General features: G+C 39.3%; 4 protein-coding genes across 4 annotated transcripts; 2 read left to right on the forward strand and 2 right to left on the reverse strand.

Moving 5' to 3' along the window:
* Positions 1-373: 373 nt before the first annotated feature.
* On the reverse strand, positions 374-1,315 carry LOC121949119 (olfactory receptor 49-like). The gene has a single exon (XM_042494726.1). The coding sequence runs from the start codon at positions 1,313-1,315 to the stop codon at positions 374-376; it is 942 nt and encodes a 313-aa protein (XP_042350660.1).
* A 4,006-nt stretch (positions 1,316-5,321) lies between these two features.
* On the forward strand, positions 5,322-6,271 carry LOC121949120 (olfactory receptor 6B1-like). The gene is given in 2 exon segments (XM_042494727.1): positions 5,322-5,505; positions 5,508-6,271. Coding segments are annotated over 2 exon segments (948 nt in total).
* A 3,601-nt stretch (positions 6,272-9,872) lies between these two features.
* Positions 9,873-10,790, forward strand: LOC121949121 (putative gustatory receptor clone PTE01). Its single transcript, XM_042494728.1, has one exon. The coding sequence runs from the start codon at positions 9,873-9,875 to the stop codon at positions 10,788-10,790; it is 918 nt and encodes a 305-aa protein (XP_042350662.1).
* A 3,333-nt stretch (positions 10,791-14,123) lies between these two features.
* LOC121948970 (frizzled-7-A-like) lies at positions 14,124-18,917 on the reverse strand. The gene has a single exon (XM_042494542.1). It carries the CDS (start codon positions 18,437-18,439, stop codon positions 16,742-16,744), a length of 1,698 nt encoding a protein of 565 aa, XP_042350476.1. The 5' UTR covers positions 18,440-18,917; the 3' UTR covers positions 14,124-16,741.
* Between the last annotated feature and the right edge of the window lie 1,265 nt (positions 18,918-20,182).

Raw genomic sequence — 20,182 nt, forward strand, 5'->3', positions numbered from 1 at the left:
TTGAAAATGGAAAGTACAAGTATACTTAGCCTCTTCAGTTCTTAATGTTATTATACATATGGAATCTGCATCAGCCTACATATCTTTTGAAACTTACAGTGTTGCTTTTTTTCTGATGAATAAACTACAGATGATTGCATGACATGTTGATAAGAACTATGGACTCAGAAAGTGCACCTCAGGGCTCAAATCTATGATTTTGCTATCCATCAACCAAATTCTGGAGGCAGAAATGGAAAGAGGATGGAAAGTATAATTTGATAAACTCCTTTGCTTTCAAAGAAAGGGCAGGCCGATTCACTTTCCCATATTATATTATGGGAGCCTGATCATAAAAGACGGAATGGCTGACCCAAAACAATTTCTCAATGAATCACCCTAATGCTTTGACTTGTTTGTTGACTTTACACAAACTAAAAAAACTGTTGCGAACTTGAGTCAGTATAAGTCCATAAATAATCGGGTTAAGGACAGGTGGAATCATGAGAAACTGTATTGCCATGAAGTTCTTTACACTCGGTGATATAGAGCTTGATCCATATCTAGTGTACATGAGGTCAAAAAGCAGAGCAACACTGATGTTAAGCAAACATAATAAATGTGGCACACATGTTTTCATGAACTTCCTTCTGCCCTCTCTTGACTTTAAGGTATATTTTACCAACTGCACATATGAGCAGAAAATGAAAAGGTCATGCCCGAAATAGAAAAATATGATGATAAACCCAACAATATTATTTGTTGTAATTGAATTGCAGGAAAGTTTTAGGATTGACCAGTTTTCACAATAAAGTTTTTCTATGTGGGATCCACATAATTCCATTTTGGAGGTCATTATCATCAGAATAGTCTGACAGAGCAATGGTAAAAGTCTGGAGAAGAACGCCAACACAACTGCCCTATGTTTAGTCATAACAGAGTGATACTCCAGTGGTCGACATATAGCCACATACCGATCATAGGCCATCAGGGCTAGAACAGAAAAATCAGTTGCTGCATACGAGTATATAACAAAGACCTGCAACAGGCAACCAGTATAAGATATGACATGAGTGTTTGACAATAAATCAAAAAGGAATTTGGGGTAAAAGGCTGCTGTCCCATAAAGGCTATTAAGACATAAATTACCTAGGAAGATGTACATGGGTTCATGAAGTTTTTCTTCCAATATGATAATAAAAATAAGAGCACCATTTACAAACAAAATTACAATGTAACACATCAAGGTGAGAGAGAAAAGAGTGACCCTGTGCTTCATCGTTGTGTCATTTAATCCTGATAAGGTAAATGCACTTAATATGGTTGCATTTATCATTGTTAACTTTTTTTTTTTTTTTTTTTTTTCAAAAAAAGCACTGGCTAGTTATCTCTGTCTTCTGCTTGATTAAGATTGCCTCAGTTGGCTATATGCAGAAAGCAGTATTAACAAGATTGAATGCAATGGTTGGAATAATGCACCACTTGTTTAGCAAACAGTGTCACTGCTTTTATCTTTGTTGAACATCATCACAAACCAATCAGCTGCTAGAATTCACCATAGCCCCAGAGGTTTAATTACCTGCCTTTAGTTGTATGTCACATTTCAATATTATTTTATTATTTATCAATATTATTATTAATATAATATTATTGTATAAAAGGAGTCTGCATATTATCTGCTGATTGTTGAAAATGTAGTTTTTCTGAAAATGTATGGTAAAATTAAAGGGTTTATCCAGATATTTAAAGGCACTGTAACTTTATACATGCATTAATTGTTATTTTATTGCCAATGGGTGAACAGGCTGTAAAGTAACTCATAATTCAGACTAGAAAATCTAAAAGATGTGACATAGTGAGCTTTTCCATGCCTTGCCTCCAGCCAACCAAGGAGTGCGCCAGGCTTTGAAGCCAATTTTTTGTAGTGTGTTATCACAACCCCGACAAAATGACCCCACCTCTAATGGTGTATCCAAGTCTCTTTATACATCCATTCTTGTCTCTCTGTAGCTCGGTTACAGTGCTAACAGTGTGCATCACTAGCTAACATTAGCTAGAGTGCCTCACCTTATCTCTAAGTCTGAGCAAGGCTGTCCTATGAATTAAAAGTCATTTCGGTTGCTTGTATCTGGATCTCATTCTGTCTGTCAGTACCCAAAGTCCATGACCATAAGTGAGGGGATTAAACAGCCTCTATTTTACCCTCACTCATGAACAAGACCCCGAGATACTTCCACTCCAGCACTGACCTTTGCATGTGATTCTGTTGGCACATGACTTCCAGCATGCACTAAGGCAGTTTACAACAAAGTGTTACGTTGTCCAAATAAGAGTCTGTGCCTCCAAGTCTGAGGTGCTTTTCTCTGCCGGAAAAGGTTGGATTGCTCCCTTTATGTTGGTAGAGAGTTACCCCCCCAGGCGAAAGAGTGTATGTGATGAGGGGCCTGATTTTTTGTCATCCTGTTTCTTATGGCTGGCCTGCTTCCCAGACACATTCATTTTCATTAAACATTACAATTCACAGCATGCCAGTACAAACTGTCTTGTGCACTTCCAAGTGTTTTAGTGACACTGTATAAGTTTGAAAAGTACCAAGCATAGATCTCGATAAATGCGACTTAGATTATACCGCACAAGTTGTGAGAGAGTGGGTGGATGGATGTTTTGACATAGTTTTGCTGTTGTTAAACTTGGTCCACTATGACTTGAATTTGTAAAGAGTGTATTCTTCATTTAACATGGGAGCTTTTTTCTTGTTTTGTTTATTTCAGCATCAAAGCTTCTCTTACTCTGTAGGGAGTTTCCACAAAATTACGCATATGTTTTGCATGGAGACTGCTTGTCCCAGAGCATGACATTAACAATAGATTGATGTCCTGGGGATATAGCGATGTAGTGGACTAATGACCCTGAGGCTGTTTCATCATATTTACTCTGTCTTACTTTGTCCCTGTGATATTGCATCACAACAAATGGGAGTTACATCCACAGATCAAAAACATGGTAATCTCATGTGAGTGGACTGAACACAACAGGTTGTCTCAGAGGAAATATGTTGTCTGATGTCCTAAGTGTCTCAGGTCACTCTTCAGCCAAGTTAAACTTTCACTCAAGTGTTTGTAACATTAACACTTTAATGAAAGTACTTAATAAAGATAATGCTTCTTTATTGAGTCTGATGCCATACAGTGTGACTTGTAGACCATGTCTTCCGTATTTTCTGTCATATCTAGTAAATAAAAGTATTTAAGTCAGCTTTTTCATAATATTTATCTGATTAAATACAAACAAGTCAAACATTTATCCTCATTCTTTATACCATTTCAAATACCATTTTAATAATGCCATTTTTCCTCATGTACTATAGTTAAACAGGCCGTTCACAGATTTTACACATCAGCTTCAGTTTACTTGTCTTAAAAGTGCTTGACTCATTCTGTGACTATAGTTGCATAATGTTTTCTATGATTCTGCATGTAGCTTTCCAAATTTTGGAAAAAAAAACAACAAACAAACAACCCCAAAGAGAAACTGATAATGTCATCTGGGTATCTGGAAGAGAAAGCCTGCACAAATTGGGTGTGTTGAGTCTGAATGACCCAGGGAGGGTCTAACAAAAGAGACTATCACATTGCATTATGGGAAGTGTAGGATTAAGTATTTTGAGCTTGCTCTAGCCGAGGAACTTGAAGTCAGGATTTTCTTGCCTCTGCCACATTTTAACATTTCTATCAGAAGTCTGCTAACTTTATGAAAGTGCAATTGTGTCTTATTTTACTTGGCACACAGACCTGGTGTGCTGAGAACGATCTGGCTATTGATTTTATAACTATTACCAAAATTGAACTAAACCAGGCTCTCTGTCAGTTTAATACCACTTTGAAAAATGGATAGGGTGAACATTATGGTTTCAGCAGTTATGCTGGCCTGTGTGTGGGGTTAAACCAGTACATCACTGGCCTTGTTTTAGTTCCAACTTTAACTACTTGCAATAAATACAGTTCACAGAAATGAGCATGAGACATTGAATAGAGTTCCTTTCTCTTTACAGGTCAAAAAGTTTAATGTTCAGTTTGAAACTTCATCTCCTTAACTGTTAGCCCCACTACTGTTTTCTTTTTGTTTTTGTTCTCTACAAAGTGTATGAAAAAATGGATGTCACCATTGGTTTGTGGACTCTGGTTTTGAGGCCTAGAGTTTGGCATTTTGGCCGTCGCCACCTTGGTATTTTGTTACCAGAAGTGACCAAATTGTCAATCAACATTGCCCTTCCCTTAATTATATATAGTTTTAAGCCTTATCAAAGGTAAATTAGCTATAGAGACCAGGCTGCTATTTTTGCTGTCAAGTTCAGCATTTTAACATTGATGTCTATGGGAAATTGACTTGCTCCTGGAGCCAGCCCCAAGTGGACATTCAAAGAACTGCAGTTTTTGGCAATTCTGTGTTTGACATAACTATCTCAGTTCAAGAGATTGCTGCTTGGTTTTGGGTGTCGTATGCTGTAAAGATTGTGTGGCCCCTTAAGGCAAGTTTTATGATTTGTGAAAGGGGGATATATATATGAATAGATTTTACTTAATTAATTATATGATTGAAAAAATATTTCAATTGATAAGAAAAAATATGCACCTGTAAAACAAACAAGGAAACATTCACTAAGGTAAACTCTTCAGAGATGTAATGTTTTTGTTTTTGAAAGAAACGTTTTTCTGCTTATAGAATCAGCTTGGCCCTCTAGTGCAGCCCAACCCATCTCTCTGCACAAGAAGTGTATAAAGTCCAGTGGACGTTTTTATGATGTTAGGTTGGGAGGATTACAACAGCCACCTGGAGGCTTTCATGTGTGAGAAACCAGTGATCTTGGGACATACATGTGAATTTGATTCATGGTCATTTACTGTATGCATAATGTTGTTTTGTGAGTTGTGATATTGATGCCCTGACATTTTGTCACAAGCAACTAAAAAGATTCTTTAACAGTTTTCTACATAATCCATTATACAAGTGAGTATTCCTCTATGGCCATAATCCATTTATCTTTGTTATTCTGAACGGTGTGGTGAAACACACTGTGGTCCTGTTTACACACTGGAGCACAAAGATCAGTGTTGTTGAAATTTTGCTCAGCCTCTTGTTCTTGTTTCTTTGCTCTGTAATTTGAAAGTCAAGAGAAATATCTCAATGTGTTTGCCTGCCTTAAAGTCACAAATATAACAAAATTCAAATGCAGGTAGAATATTGGGCTGAGGCATTATTCAAAAGGATAATAGATAATAGTATTGCTGAGCCAGCTTTGCTCTGTGTTTCATAGCGTGGCACCCAGATTTCACAAGACAGAAATGAAGAACTCAACTGAGATTATGGCCTTTGTGCTGACTGCCTATGGTGACATTGGAAAATTAAAATACCTGTATTTCATTATAATGCTGTTATGGTACATCTCCATATGTGTGGCCAACACAGTTCTTATTGTAGTCATTTATGTGGATAGAAGGTTACATGAGCCGATGTATATATTATTATGTAAATAATATATACATCGGCTCATGTAACCACAGCAATTTATCCTCTTCTGCTATCACAGATGTTTTCAGATACCCATGAAGTGACCCTGCCATGGTGTTTTCTGCAGATGGGTTATCTCTACACATGTGCCTCTGTTGAGTTTTGTAGTTTAGCAGCCATGGCCTACGACAGATTTGTCTCTATCTGTCATCCTTTACATTACAATGCAATCATGAACACAGGTAGAGTAGGGATGATCATTCTGCTTATATGGGGATATTCATTTGCTAACTTTCTATTTTCATTTTCATTCATCATCCATTTAACATTTTGTGGAAATGTCATTGACAAAGTGTTTTGTGACCATCACTTAATAATTAAACTTGCATGTTCAGTTTCAGTAATTAACAACATATCTGACCTGCTTTTTGCATTTGTGACTATTGTTATCCCATTTAGTCTTATTTCAGTCTCCTACATGAAGATTTTAAATGTTTGTCTAAATACCCCTAAAGAAAAGCAAAAAGCCATTACCACCTGTACACCTCAGATTGTCTCAGTGTCAAACTTGTTTATTGGCTGCACTTTTAACTTTGTGGATTCCAGGTTTGATGTGGTTCTTGTACCAGATAAATTACGCATTATTTTATCAGTTTATCTCCTCATTTGCCAACCAATGATCACCCCATTTATGTATGGATTTTACTTACTGAAAATAAGACAGTCATGTAAAAGACTTCTGTTCGAAAATAAATATCTGTCTTCATGTTGGAAGACTGTTTAGAGCCAGTGGGGGCATCTTTGCTTAATGGAAAACGCTCCTTTGACAAAAAATAATCTAAAATGTTGCACACATTGTATATTCATATGCTGTGCAAAACTCCCAAAAATGCGCAAAACAGTTTGAGTGAAATATGGATTGTCTTTTTCTCAGTCTTTTCTGTCTTCCTTTTTTTTTTTTTTATTTGAAGAGAATGGATTATATTGGATTTTCTGGTAACAATGTCAGAATGTGAAATAGTGATCTTAAAGTAAATTATGCTGGGTGAAAATCAACTTGCAAGAAAGTAACAGGAAATTTATTGCATTTTATTTATATATTGTGTTACATATTACACAAGAACATATACGGTGTACTTGCAAAAATGAGCCACAGGGTGTAGACAGAGGGGCAAATTTATTTTTCTCTCTCTCTCCTTGGATAAATACATCCTTCCTGATTCACCATGCCTGTGCCATGCCTGCCTCTACATATAACTGCACATTTTCTGTTTTATAAGTCTTGGATGTAGTGTAGATGTAGTGTCATATGTTGCCTGATAGTGCAGTGTCTAATTTGCACTTCAGATGAAGTGCAAGTTAGGCAGGCAAGTATGTGTTTGAGGTGCTGGTGCATATTTTTTTGATATTTGCCACCCCACATGCAGATAAATTTTATTTTACTCATCGAGTTGATGACAGCTCATTCGGTTATGTGCATTACCTAGGCTTAAGCTGATTATGGTGACGGGGAAAAAATAATTAACTTTCAGGCTGAAGAAGGAGGCCTTTCAGTTTTGGCTGGTCCAGGGGTGTCCTGAAGCAGCAGAAAGGTACCAGTTGGCCAGAAGGGCTGCAGATGCAGCAGTCGCCAAAGCAAATACTGTGGCGTGGGAGTAATTCAGTGAGGCTATGGAGAGGGACTTTTTGTTGGTGGCAAAAAAAAAAACTGTTCCAAGTCACAGAATGGGAAAGCAGGACTTGTCTCAGGCTGTGCTTAGCAGGAAAAGAAAACAGTTGACCCAGATGGAAAGAACACTTTTAGGGACTCTTGAGCCTGGCCATCATGTCCTCTGTGGAGAAGATAGTGTCTGAAGACTTTAGGGCACTCTTGTCCATATGTCTGGCAGAGGTAGCTGAGGTAGACAAAAAGCTCCTTGGCAGTGTGGATGAGATTCACCCTGAAATGATGAAGGCAGTGGACATTGTTGGGTTGTCTTGGCTGACCTTTTCAGTCTTGCATGGAGGTTGAGTACAGTGCCTGCAGAGTGGCAGACCGGTGTGGTGGTTCTCATTATTAAAAAGTGGGACCAGTGTCCTCTAATTATCAGGGTATCACGTGGCTCAGCCTCACTGGGAAAGTTTATTTCAGGCTGCTTGAAAGGAGACTTCAATTGTTTGTCAAACCTCAGATTCAGGAGAAGCAATGCAGATTACGTCCTGGTCGTGGAACAGTGGACCAACTCTTTACCCTTGCAGGGCTGCTGAAGGGGTAGTGGGAGTGTGCCTATCCGGTCTGCATGTGTTTTGTGGACTTGGAAAAAACTTAGGTCAGCGTCCCTCAGGGAGTCTTGTGGGGAATACTGTGAGAATACAGGGTACCATGGTGATTGCTACAAGCCATTGAGTCTTTGTTTAACCAAAGTAACAGCTGTGTCCGCATACTCGGCACAAAGTCAAATCCATTGTCAGTGGATGTCGGCCTCTACCAGGGTTGACCCTTATCACCAATTTTATTGTGATATGCATATACATGGACTGGATCGCAAGGCGCAGGTGGGGGGAGGAAGGGGTCTGATAGGTACCTCCGAATTGCATATTTGCTTTTTGCAGATGATGTGGCTCTGTTGGCATCATCACACCATGACCACCAGCATGCACTGGGGCCGCTTGCAGATGAGTGTGAAGCGGTCGGGATGAGAGTCGTTACCTCCAAGTCTGAGGTCATTGTTCTCTGCTGGAAAACAGTGCGTTGCCCCCTCTGGGTGAAAAAGAGTTACTGCCATAACTGAAGGTCTTCAAGTATCTCAGGGCCTTGTTCACAAGGGAGGGTCGAATGGAGCGTGAGATTGACAGGCTGTTTATTGCAGTTTCAGCAGTGATATTGATGCTGTGCCAAACTGTTGTGGTAAAGAAGGAGCTGAGCCAGAGGGCAAAGCTCTCAAGTTACCAGTTCATCTAGCTTCCAAACCTTACCCATGGTCATGAGCTTTGGTTAGTGACTGAAAGAATGATATTATGGATACAGGCAGCCCAAATGAGTTTTCTCTGTTGGGTGGCCGGGCTCAACCTTAGAGATAAGGTGACGAGCTCAGACATTCAGAAGGAGCTCAGTGTGTAGCCACTGCTCCTTTGCGTAGAAAAGGGCCAGTTGAGGTGATTTGGCCATCTGATTAGGATGCCTCCTGGGCACTTTCTGTTCAAGGTTTTTGGAATGTCCAACTGGTAGGGGGCCCCACGGCAGACATAGAACACACTGGATGGATTATATATCTAATCTGGTTTGGAAAAACGCCTTGGGATCCCCCAGGAGGACCAGAAAAGCATTGCAGGGGAGAGGCATATTTAGAGTAACTTGCTCGGCCCGCTGCCCCGGATAAGCCGATGAAAATGGCAGAACCCACTAAAAATGTGTTTGACTTTGTGCAAACTGAACAGACATAGCTCCCACTTTGGTGAAAAAAGATCAGTTGGCTCATAGCTGTGACCCCAGTACCCCCATATTCCCATATACTCTCCTATGAACCTCTCCAAATATGTCAAGAATTGCTTTGCCATCTGATGAAACTGGTAATGTGTTCAAGACATCTATTGCCTTATCCCAAGCAAGGGTCTAAGGAAAGAGGGTATCATATGCTGTACAGATTGGAAAAAATGCTGTGTGGGAAGTACCAAGTATATGACTGGATAAATGTGACTTGTAGTATGCTGCACAAGTTGTGTGAGAGTTGGTGAATGTATGTATAAAGAGGAGAAAGTATAACAAAGGTAAACTTTAGTGTAAGTGATGTAATGTTTTTGTTTTGGAAAGAAAAGTTTTCCCACCTGCTTCTCATCCCAGTCTCTCATTACTCTAGTCCTGCCCAGCCCATCTCTTTGCACGACAAGTGTATAAAGTTCAGTGGAGGTTTTTGTGTTGTTCAGGTGGGAGGGTTACAGCAGCCACCTGGAGGCTTGCATATGTGAGAAACCAGTAATCTGGGAACATATGTGTAAATGTGAATATGAATTGATGTTTATATACTGTATGCTTAATGTTTTTCTTTGAGTAGTGGTATCTATATCTTGACATTTTGTCCCTTGTGACTGAAAGGACGTGAACAGTTGTCTGCATCATAATCCATTGTCTAAATAAGTGATGTATATTTCTCTATAACTGTTATTCATTTCTCTTTGTTATTTTGACCAATGTGGTAAACAGACACAGGTGCTGTTGCAAACTGGTATACAAAGATAAGTGTTGTTCAGATTTTGCTCAGTTATAGTAAAGGAACTTTAGATAAACTCATGTGCAGGTAAATGCAGGTAGAATATTTGGGCTGATGCATAATTCAAAAGAAACATAGATAACACTATTACTTTGCTCTGTGTTTCATAGTGTGCCACTCAGATTTCAGAAGAAAGAAATGAAGAATTCAACTGAGATTATGTCCTTTGTGCTGACTGCCTATGGTGACATTGGAAAATTAAAATACCTGTATTTCATTATAATGCTGTTATGGTACATCTCCATATGTGTGGCCAACACAGTTCTTATTGTAGTCATTTATGTGGATAGAAGGTTACATGAGCCGATGTATATATTATTATGTAATTTATTTGTGAATGAAATGGGTGGCAGCACAGCAATTTATCCTCTTCTGTTGTCACAGATGTTTTCAGATACCCATGAAGTGACCCTGCCATGGTGTTTTCTGCAGATGGGTTATCTCTACACATGTGCCTCTGTTGAGTTTTGTAGTTTAGCAGCCATGGCCTACGACAGATATGTCTCTATCTGTCATCCTTTACATTACAATGCAGTCATGAACACAGGTAGAGTAGGGATGATCATTCTGCTTATATGGGGATATTCATTTGCTAACTTTCTATTTTCATTTTCATTCATCATCCATTTAACATTTTGTGGAAATGTCATTGACAAAGTGTTTTGTGACCATCACTTAATAATTAAACTTGCATGTTCAGTTTCAGTAATTAACAACATATCTGACCTGCTTTTTGCATTTGTGACTATTGTTATCCCATTTAGTCTTACTTTCATATCTTACGTTAAGATTTTAAATGTTTGTCTAAATACGTCTAAAGAAAACAAGCAAAAAGCCATTACCACCTGTACACCTCAGGTTGTCTCATTGTCAAACATGTTTGTCGGCAGCATGTTTCACTTTCTGGATTCCAGGTTTGATGTGGCCCTTATACCGGATAAAGCGCGCATTTTTTTATCTGTTTATCTACTCATTTGCCAACCAATGATGACCCCCTTTATTTATGGATTTTACCTACCAAAAATAAGACAATCATGTAAACATTTTTTTGTTTGATGAAGAATAATTATATAAGAGTTTGTTGGGGGAAGAATGGGGGGGGGGGGGGGGGGGGGGGGGGGTCTCCAGAATCTGGTTTCAAATTCATAGACAAACACTCTACAAAGCTGCACACATTGTATATTCATACTCTGTTCAAAAGCAGTTTTTGTGATATGCAGATTTTTTTTGTTGCAGAGAATTTAATGTGCATTTGTGATGTTAAACCACTGACTTATCTGTAACTCCTACAATGATGAACTTTAAGGAAAACAAAGGTCAGACCAATAACCTATAAGGGGAATTTCAATATTATTACAGCAACCTTAAGTCATTTTAGGGCAGTTGATTAAATAAATGAATATTATGCACATTTACTATGAATTTTGATGAATCAATGCTTTTAGCATCAATCAATAGGCTCATTTCTCAGCTTGGCTGTTGCTAATCGAAGTAAACCTCAAGTTCTCTTCTCAACTTAATACTTTTATGTTGTCTGAAAAAAATTCTACTCATAGCATCAGGATTTGAAATATCAGTCTTTAACAATCTCAAGTGCCGGTGTCACAAATTATACTGAAACAGACAACAATAAATATTGCTCTACCAGTGCTCAAAAACTTCACAAGGTCAGAGATCATTAGATCATAATTGTAAATCTAGTTACTTTCTAAATGGAAAGACATTGAAAAATCTCTTCATAATATGAAACATGGAGTTTCACCCACACCTTGTATTGCACATTACATCTGTGGTAAATCTAAACACATTTATGGGACAAAATATTTGAAATACTCTAGGAGGGGAAAGGGCTTGACAAGGTTCATGTAACAAATTCAATAATGTGGCTAAGTAACAACAAGTAAACATAATTTTGTTGGCTATGTATTTTTAAGTATTTCTATTTGTGACCACAAAAGAGGAGTGCCATTGTTCTCTTTTTTTCCATTTTATTGTTGCGCTTCTGCCAGATATGGATAAAAACTACAACTGTAGTGATGCAGTAATGAAAACTGCAAATGCATTTACTTAAAGGATCTGTATATAACTTTAAGGAAATAGATGTAATATAAGAAGCATGCAGGCACCTAACAGTGGAAGTGGTGGTGAATGAGTGCAACAAACCCTGGACTTTAATGCAGGTATCCGGTGTTTACTTCCTGTCTGAATGTGATGGGGTTTTTTTCTACACCTTACCTTGTGCTTATTCCCCCTAATCTCAACCATCCATGCCAGCAAGTGTGTAGTTGATGTTCAGGCATGGCCCTGTGCTGTTGTTGCCTAACATAACCACGTGCTGCGTTTCCCACCATGCGCAAATGCTGACATCACGGTAGCGGCGTCCCAGAACGTAAAACGCAGACACTTAGAGTGTAATATGTAGAAATAGAAGTCCATTGCAAAGTGGCAGTATGTGACAACTTGGGATGAAAACATGTTTATTAAAATGTTACAAATGGCCACAGGCAACATAGCACTGCGTTTAGAGCTGAACCTTGTTTCTATTTATTCCTGCTCCTAGCTTTGAAAGCTGCACAATTTATGAAAAACAGCTGATTTGTGATGTTGAAATGATTGCTGTTGCTGACTGTCAGCAGTTGAGTTGCATTGTGAGTAATGTTGGTGCTGGGGTTTTGACAAAGAAGAAGCATGCGTGAAATAAAAGAAGGCAATATCTCTGATTCAGCTGCATCAGCTTTGGTGCTTTTTTAAAACTATCCGTCATTACACTCCTGAATCATTGTTGGACGTAATGCTAAATCAAAATTGAGTTTTTCCTTGTTTCCCATTACTTCATTCATCCGTCCAACCCTTTCTCCCTTCCTTCCCTTTTTTACAGTAAGATCTTTAGGAGAAATGTTTTGAAGTAAAAGTATCCATTTTACTAATGAAATGTAGTGGATTAAAAGCGAAAGTTGCCAAAAATATAAAAACTCAGGTGTTTATATGCCTACAGACACTCACACATAAAAAACTTTCAGGACTATAATGGAGTATTATTACTTTATAACATTACAACATTGAGTAAATTGAGGCACAACAGAAATGGAAGTGCCTGCTGCATTGGGTTAGAAACCATCTATACAGAAAGTAGTCACTGCAGTACTCACTTATACCACCAGGAAGTGCTGTAGCATTTACAAAATTGGATTCACATTCATTCACATATGGTCCATAATGGAGCAGAGTATTAGAATAAGTAATGAATATTAACTAGTTTTAGCCATGGAGAACCTGTTGAGAAAATTATTAATTTGATGCATATACAAATACCTTTTTTTTTAAATGTAAATTTTATGTATCCCACCCGGTGCATTTGTAATGAGGTACTTTGTTAGATTTAAACATTAATTATCTTGTGCTGCCTAATCTCTGACAGCAGCATAATTTCTGTTTTCAGTCCTGCTCCTTTGCATCTGGTCAACATCAACAGACATTTCTTCTGTTTTACCCCCAGGACGTAACAATATATGTACTTCTCTTTGTCTGACTGTAGAGGATGCTGCAGCATCACAAACTAGTACATTTTGTTCTAAAAAATACAAATAATTTTTACAGACGTGTGGCAGAATATAAACAAAAAACTGTAGTTTGATACTTGTGTTTTTTACTTACTTTACTTTGATGTTTTTATTTATTTATTCATGTCATGGTAATATGCTGAAATGTCATTAAGTAACAGATATTTGGCAGGTAAACAACACCACTATTGTCTCTGACTAGTGTCAGAGAGTCATGTTACTATTTGAAACTGGGGTGGTTTTGGTGAACATGAACAAGCAATGCAGACCCAATACTATGTGAAGTTAGATTCAATATACTGGATTCACATTTACATATAATAACTTGTTACTGTACCATTAAAGCTGCCCACAGTGTTGCATTTATTACCAGAAAAACCTGACTCTAATTTCTTGTTTGTGCACACATACCTGGCCAATAAAGCTAGTAATGAAACACACCAGGTTATTATAAATAACATTTAGCATTGTGGGACTTGTCTTGTTCAGTTATTGAGCTAATGTGCTGCTTACCAGCATCACAATGTTGCCTGTGTGTCGTTGGTGATGTCTACAAAATCATGTGTCCACCTCATGAATGAAAGGTATTTTCACTGGCGTGCCATAAGGTTTAGGTGGGAAGTGAAAGCAATAAGGGCTAAACTCAGTTTAGGCAGTGTATTATTTAACAATAAATACCATGCGTATGTTGGCAAAATAATCTGAACTCAAGGTCTACTTACTCTGAAATTGAGATTGTTTTGTCAACTGCTGTTTCCAAGGTCAAGAATTTACTGTTGATCAACTTGCACACGTTCACCTCTGAACACAAACGACAGGGATCAATGAATTACAAACCTTATCGTTTTTATTCAAACTGTACACATACAACAGGCTTAACTTGTTTTAAAAAAAAAAAAGTAAAAAAGACAAAAATGAGTATCCCCATAAATACAATATGCCTTTTACAAAACAGTATGTGTGTACTTGGTAGGTTGCATATGTTCCAATAAAAACAAACACACACACACACTGATATTCCTTCTGAAACCTTAATACAGGACAAACACATTAGTTTAGTGTCATTGACACTGGCAGATCTCAGCTGCCTGAAGGCAATTACACTGAATACTTTTGCCTTGTTAGGTTAAAACATGGACGAGATGTTTTGTGGAGTGTTGACCTGTTTCCTAACTCAGTCCTACGTACTCATTTTAACTGGGGTTTGAGGTATGTAGTACATTCACATAGGAAATGTGACACATCTTGTACACAAATTGCTTCAACAGTATACTATGACAATTTAGTGTATTTTTAGTGTAGTTTCTAGAGTTAGTATGTGTGAATGCAGGACACAGCTTTGTAGATTTAAATAACTAGAATATCGGGTATATAAGGCCATAATGTTGAGTTTACCCTAATTGCTGCAAGGAGTTTCCATTATCATTTACAAATGATGTAGGTAGAGAAAATGTGATCTATGACAAGAACCTTCTGTCAGACATGCTGCCTTGTAGCCGACTCCCCTAGGATAAAACATGCTTCTTTGCTCAGGTTTCCCCATAAGATCTCCTGCTGATTGTTATGATATAGTCATAGGAATAAAGTGAAGTTTGCCGATCCAGTTCAAGCCATGTTCTGCATGCATCAGAGGACCATTGATGGGACTAAATCACTGGTTGCCATTTTTCATTGAGGCTATTGTCACCAATACTGTATTCAGGACTGTTGAGAGGTTACATTATTATACTAAATTTAGTGTTTTCTCACTTGAATTTGAGTTTCCACTAATATTGCAAAACTACTTAGATTTCAGAAAAAAATGAACAGTCTGAATACTGAAATACACTTTTGTATTGTTTTATTTTCAAGAATGGCACATTTAGTTGACAGTTTACCTTGCGTGGTATTCAAATGTTTCCAGTGAATTTTAAATATGTATATTGAACTAATCATTAGGTTGTGGGTGATCAATTTCAACAATTATGTTGTAGTGATTGGCTATATTGTCTCCAGTGATTTGGTCCCAGATAAAATTCTCCAACTCTGCTTAACACTGCACAGTGTTTCTTCAACCCTCTCTCCAAAGACAGAAAAAAAAATCCACATGGTTGTGACTTTTGACCTCCTTCCTGGTATTTCCATGATTTAGAACAGCAAACATCAGACCTGTTTCTACATGGAGAAAAAAATAAATGCAGTTTCTCTGTTTTGAAGGCTTCAGTAAGGTAGCCCAGACACTAAAATAAAGATTCATTAAAACTCCAAAATGTTCGGCCCGCTTGTAAAAACCATGTAACACTTACGGCAGATTCAGTTACACTGGGATGAACACAAGCATGGATGTGTACAGTCATCTTTATCCAGGATAAAATAACATCAGAAATCCTGAGCAACCATTTCCAACTGGTGTGGATTAAATCTAGATCCTTGAAATGGTGCTTTGGATGTCTTAAAAGCTTAAAAGTCTTTTTGATGGGGAGGGGTCCAACAGTTGAGAGACCACACACAGTGACAAACAATGAGCTGTTGTGTCTTCATTGCAGAGAGTGGAGGCGCATGTGTGTGTGTGTGGTCTCTAAAACTGTTTGATCCAGGTCATCCTGTAGTGAATCAGTCATTTTTAACACTATTAACCTTAAGGATAGCTGTGCAAACCGATACATAACTTCATTCACCTTCGGAGTGAACATTCAATACAGAGCCAAATACTCGACAGTTAAAAAAACTAAAAAATGAAGTTAAAAAAAAAGGTTTGATTTCTGGGCAGCCACTTGGCACATAATGGCATGGAGTCACAAGTTGGTGGACTTTCTTTTAGATTAAAACAGGCAAGATTGTGCTCTGCAATATCTAAAACACATTTAAAGCATTCAGTCTTAAGCTAAAGCAGAGTAACATAAAATGTACATGTATAATGCAGGCATCTCTAATAAATGAATTCACAGTCAGAGGGTGTGGCAGCGATCTAACCTTTGACCTCCTTCCTGCAGCATGGACAAAAGGCCACACTTGCTTGACCCATCAGTCTTTTCTGTTTCGGTGTTTTCCACTGGGAAGCTCTCATCAGAGTAGACAGGAGGAGTACATTCAAATTGCAATATTTGGGATATAATCAATAATATGAGGGGAGTTTCATATTGAAAATAACCTCAGCAATCCGGCATTGCAGTCCAGGGACCAGTATGGCCATTTTAACCAGTTTATCATCCAAAGATGCAAAAGCCAGGAGTGTAGGGGTTATCCGTTGATGACAAAAAAAAAACAAAAAACGAATTGAAAATTCATCCAACTTGTATTGAATATAGCTCAAAGTTCAGTTGTGTGTCCAAAAACCTGAATTGCAGTCACAACCTGAAAAAACATTTTAAAAAAAAGTCCAAAAATATTGTTTAAAATGAAAGCTATTTGACCTCATTTACATGGTTGTTATATCCAAACTCTGTGGCTTAGTAACTTCCTAAAAATTCACACTGTTGTCTCTCCATGGTTACCGTTGCTCAGCCGCTTGTAGAACCGCCGCCATGATTGAAGAGTCTTCCCGGACCAGACCCAGAAACCCGAGGTGATCCCAACTATCATGGTCATCAGGTATTTGATCATGAACACTGTGAAGTCCGGGGTCATGTGGGCGAAATTATGCACCGGGCAGGGCACGGCGAATCGCTTGCAGGTCTGCATGTGCCATGTCAGCTGCCAGTGCTCCCTGAAGGCCTGCTCGTAGAAGTAACATGCAATCACAATGGTGGCCGGTACCGTGTAGAGCACGCTGAACACACCGATCCGCACCATCAACTTCTCCAGTTTCTCTGTCTTGGTGCCGTCATGCTTCATGATGGTGCGGATCCGGAAAAGGGACACAAAGCCAGCCAAAAGGAAGGATGTGCCAATGAACAGGTAGACAAAAAGCGGAGCCAGGACGAAGCCACGGAGAGCATCCACGTTGAAGATGCCAACAAAACACACCCCAGTGAGGACGTCACCATCCACCTGGCCCATGGCAAGGATGGTGATGGTTTTAATGGCCGGGACAGCCCATGCAGCCAGATGGAAGTATTGGGAGTTGGCTTCAATTGCCTCATGTCCCCATTTCATCCCAGCTGAGAGGAACCAAGTCAGGGACAAAATCACCCACCAGATGGAGCTGGCCATACCAAAAAAGTACAACACCATGAAGAGGATGGTGCACCCCTCCTTTTTGGTCCCCTGAACCACTGTCCTGTAGCCATCTTCCTTTAGTTGAGCACAAACAACTTTGTCCTCCAGGAAAAACCCAGCAGCATAGGCAACAGCCACCATGAAATAACACCCAGATAAGAAGATGATGGGCCTCTCGGGGTACCTAAATCTCCTCATGTCCACTAAATAAGTGAGCACTGTGAATAAGGTGCTCACACAGCACAGAATGGACCAGATCCCAACCCACAAGCGGCCAAATTTTACTTCATCCTCTCGGAAATACATGATGCCAGTTGGTTTAGTGGGCTCACATGGTGCTCCGCAGTCATTGACCCCCATAAATCGGTAGCCCAGGTAGGAAGGCACCTCTAGCTGGAGGGGGCAGGAGAACTGGTGGTACTGGTTGTGTTGCGGCGGGCGTTGGTTGGGTCGGCCGATGTTTGGGGGAGGGGTCACATAATCGGGTGCATACGGGGAAGACGAGGAGGCCGGGCTGCTGGGTTCGGACGTGTTCTGACCGACGCAGATCTCACCGGCTCCGTGGACGGGGAAAGCCTCGCAGCGGAGCCGCTCCGGCCACTGGAAGCCGAATTTGTTCATGAGGGCTTCACATCCTTGCCGTGCACGCTCACACAGGGACCGACAAGGGGGGATGGCCTGCTCCAGCACTGTGCAGACTGGTGCATACATGGAGCAGAGAAAGAACTTGAGTTCCGCAGAGCACTGGACCTTAACCAGAGGGTAGAACTGGTGCACCTCCAGTCCGGCGTCCTCCTGGTTTGTGTGGCCCAGGAGGTTCGGCATGATGGTCTGGTTGTAGGCGATGTCGGTGCAAAGCGGGATGGAAATGGGCTGGCAGAACCCGTGTTCTGGTACAGAAATCCCACTCTCACTGTTGTAATGTTGAGCAGATGAGAAAGACAGCCCGCACACAAGCCACATGATCCGCAGCAACACGGAGCCAGTGGTGGACCTGGCCGCCGCCATAGTTGAGGAGGAGGGGGGAGGGAAGGAAAAACTTTGATCCAAGTAGGGCGACTTGAAAACGGTTGAAAAGCAAAGAAAATCTACATGAAATGCCGCAACACTTATCTTGTAGTCCGAGTATTTCGAGTAGAAGTCGTCGCAATCGTCTTTTCCTCGTGTTTTATGAAGATAAATCCAAGTGAAACGTTCGTCGTGTCATGACTTCTTGATGGTCTTTGTAAGTGACTCCAAGCAGCCCACTCTCACTCCCGACCCGGTGAAAATAACACTCAAAGTCCCATTTTCTCAAAGTAATGAAAACCCAAGTTAGTCCAGCGCGTCAAACACTCGAGCGTTGCTACTTTGGCTCAAACGAAGAAGCGTTTAAAAGTTAAGAAAGTCTTATATTTCCATCGTTTTTCGACCTGACTTCACACAGAGCGTCGGTTCACATGCTGAGCGGTTGGAAGTCCAGAGGCTCGCTCTCCTCACTCCGTGCAGATTCCACCGGTTTCCAGGCACCCCCTTCATTCACAAGACCCTCCGACAGAACGCAGGGCGCCTTGAAACCGAAGCCGCGTCTCAGCCAATCCCAGCGTTTGTTTTCCTATAGGACTCCTTCTTGATTGGCCCTTACTCCCCATAGAAAGAAAATGTGTTACAGTAATTACATTATACCAGAGGTTAGAGAAATAATCATTTAATGAAGTTAAGTTAGTTTTTTTCAAAACAATTTGCCTTCTGCTGCATTTTACAGATCTCTTGAATATCCTAGATAACACGAATTTGCGTGATTTTCTTGCTGTTACTATGACAAAGAAAAAAAACATGCGTTTTACATGATCTTAACACAGTCATGTCCAAATTGTGGTCCAGGACAAATTGTGGCCCTTAGACTGATTTTAAACAGTCCTTTGCTAGTCTTTCAAAATATACTATATTATTCCTACTTAACAGAATATTGATGAATCAAGCAAGATCACTTTACATTTATTTTCAGTCACTCCACAATGGCAGGACCATCAAACCGTTTGTAAACATGCACCAAGTAGTAACTACATTGAACACTTTTTCACTGAAAGATAAAGAAGTAAAGCTTGTGTTGTATGTATGTATTTTTTTAAGTGAACCATGTGATTCAAGTAGCAGCTGGCCCCTATGTATTTTTCACATTCGCTTATCAGGCCCCCATTCAAAAAAAGTTTCAACACCCCTGCCTTAACACATTTGTCAACTATTAAATCATTGTACTTCTTTCTTTCTTGTTTATTTTCCTTATTTTTACTGAATAGTTTGTACTCATTCATTCATTGAAAAACAAAGCAAGCTGTACTACTTATGAATTGAATGTTTAAAAAAAAGTACAGATGAAAGTGCAATGTTAAAACATATTTCAAGTGAAAATATTAGTGTAGAATATACTCCGAATGAAATTTAATGTGTAACTTTTGTTGAGATGATAAAAACACACATCATATGAATCTTTGGAAATTCTAAATAAAGTGCATAAAGCATTAACCATACTATATCGATTGTACGCACTGGTAATCGGTTTTTATTAGCATATACTTTATACTTTATTGGCGTGCACCTATTTGCACCTTCCTTGCACTGTATATTGCATGCTTTGTACCTGCACTCCGCTAACTTTGCTGTGCAGCACTTGCAATACAATTAACCCCAGGATAAATAAAGTCTTGTCTTATCTTATCTTATCTTATCTTATTTTAAAACTGAGGCTTTCTCTATTGCTACCCGCATCTA

Source organism: Plectropomus leopardus, chromosome 10, assembly GCF_008729295.1.
Source record: "Plectropomus leopardus isolate mb chromosome 10, YSFRI_Pleo_2.0, whole genome shotgun sequence".
Lineage (NCBI taxonomy): Eukaryota > Metazoa > Chordata > Actinopteri > Perciformes > Serranidae > Plectropomus > Plectropomus leopardus.

What these genes read in the sequence shown, in the direction of transcription:
- LOC121949119 (XM_042494726.1), bottom strand. Translation starts at nt 1,315, where the DNA reads ATGATAAATGCAACCATATTAAGTGCATTTACCTTATCAGGATTAAAT.
- LOC121948970 (XM_042494542.1), bottom strand. Translation starts at nt 18,439, where the DNA reads ATGGCGGCGGCCAGGTCCACCACTGGCTCCGTGTTGCTGCGGATCATG.
- LOC121949121 (XM_042494728.1), top strand. Translation starts at nt 9,873, where the DNA reads ATGAAGAATTCAACTGAGATTATGTCCTTTGTGCTGACTGCCTATGGT.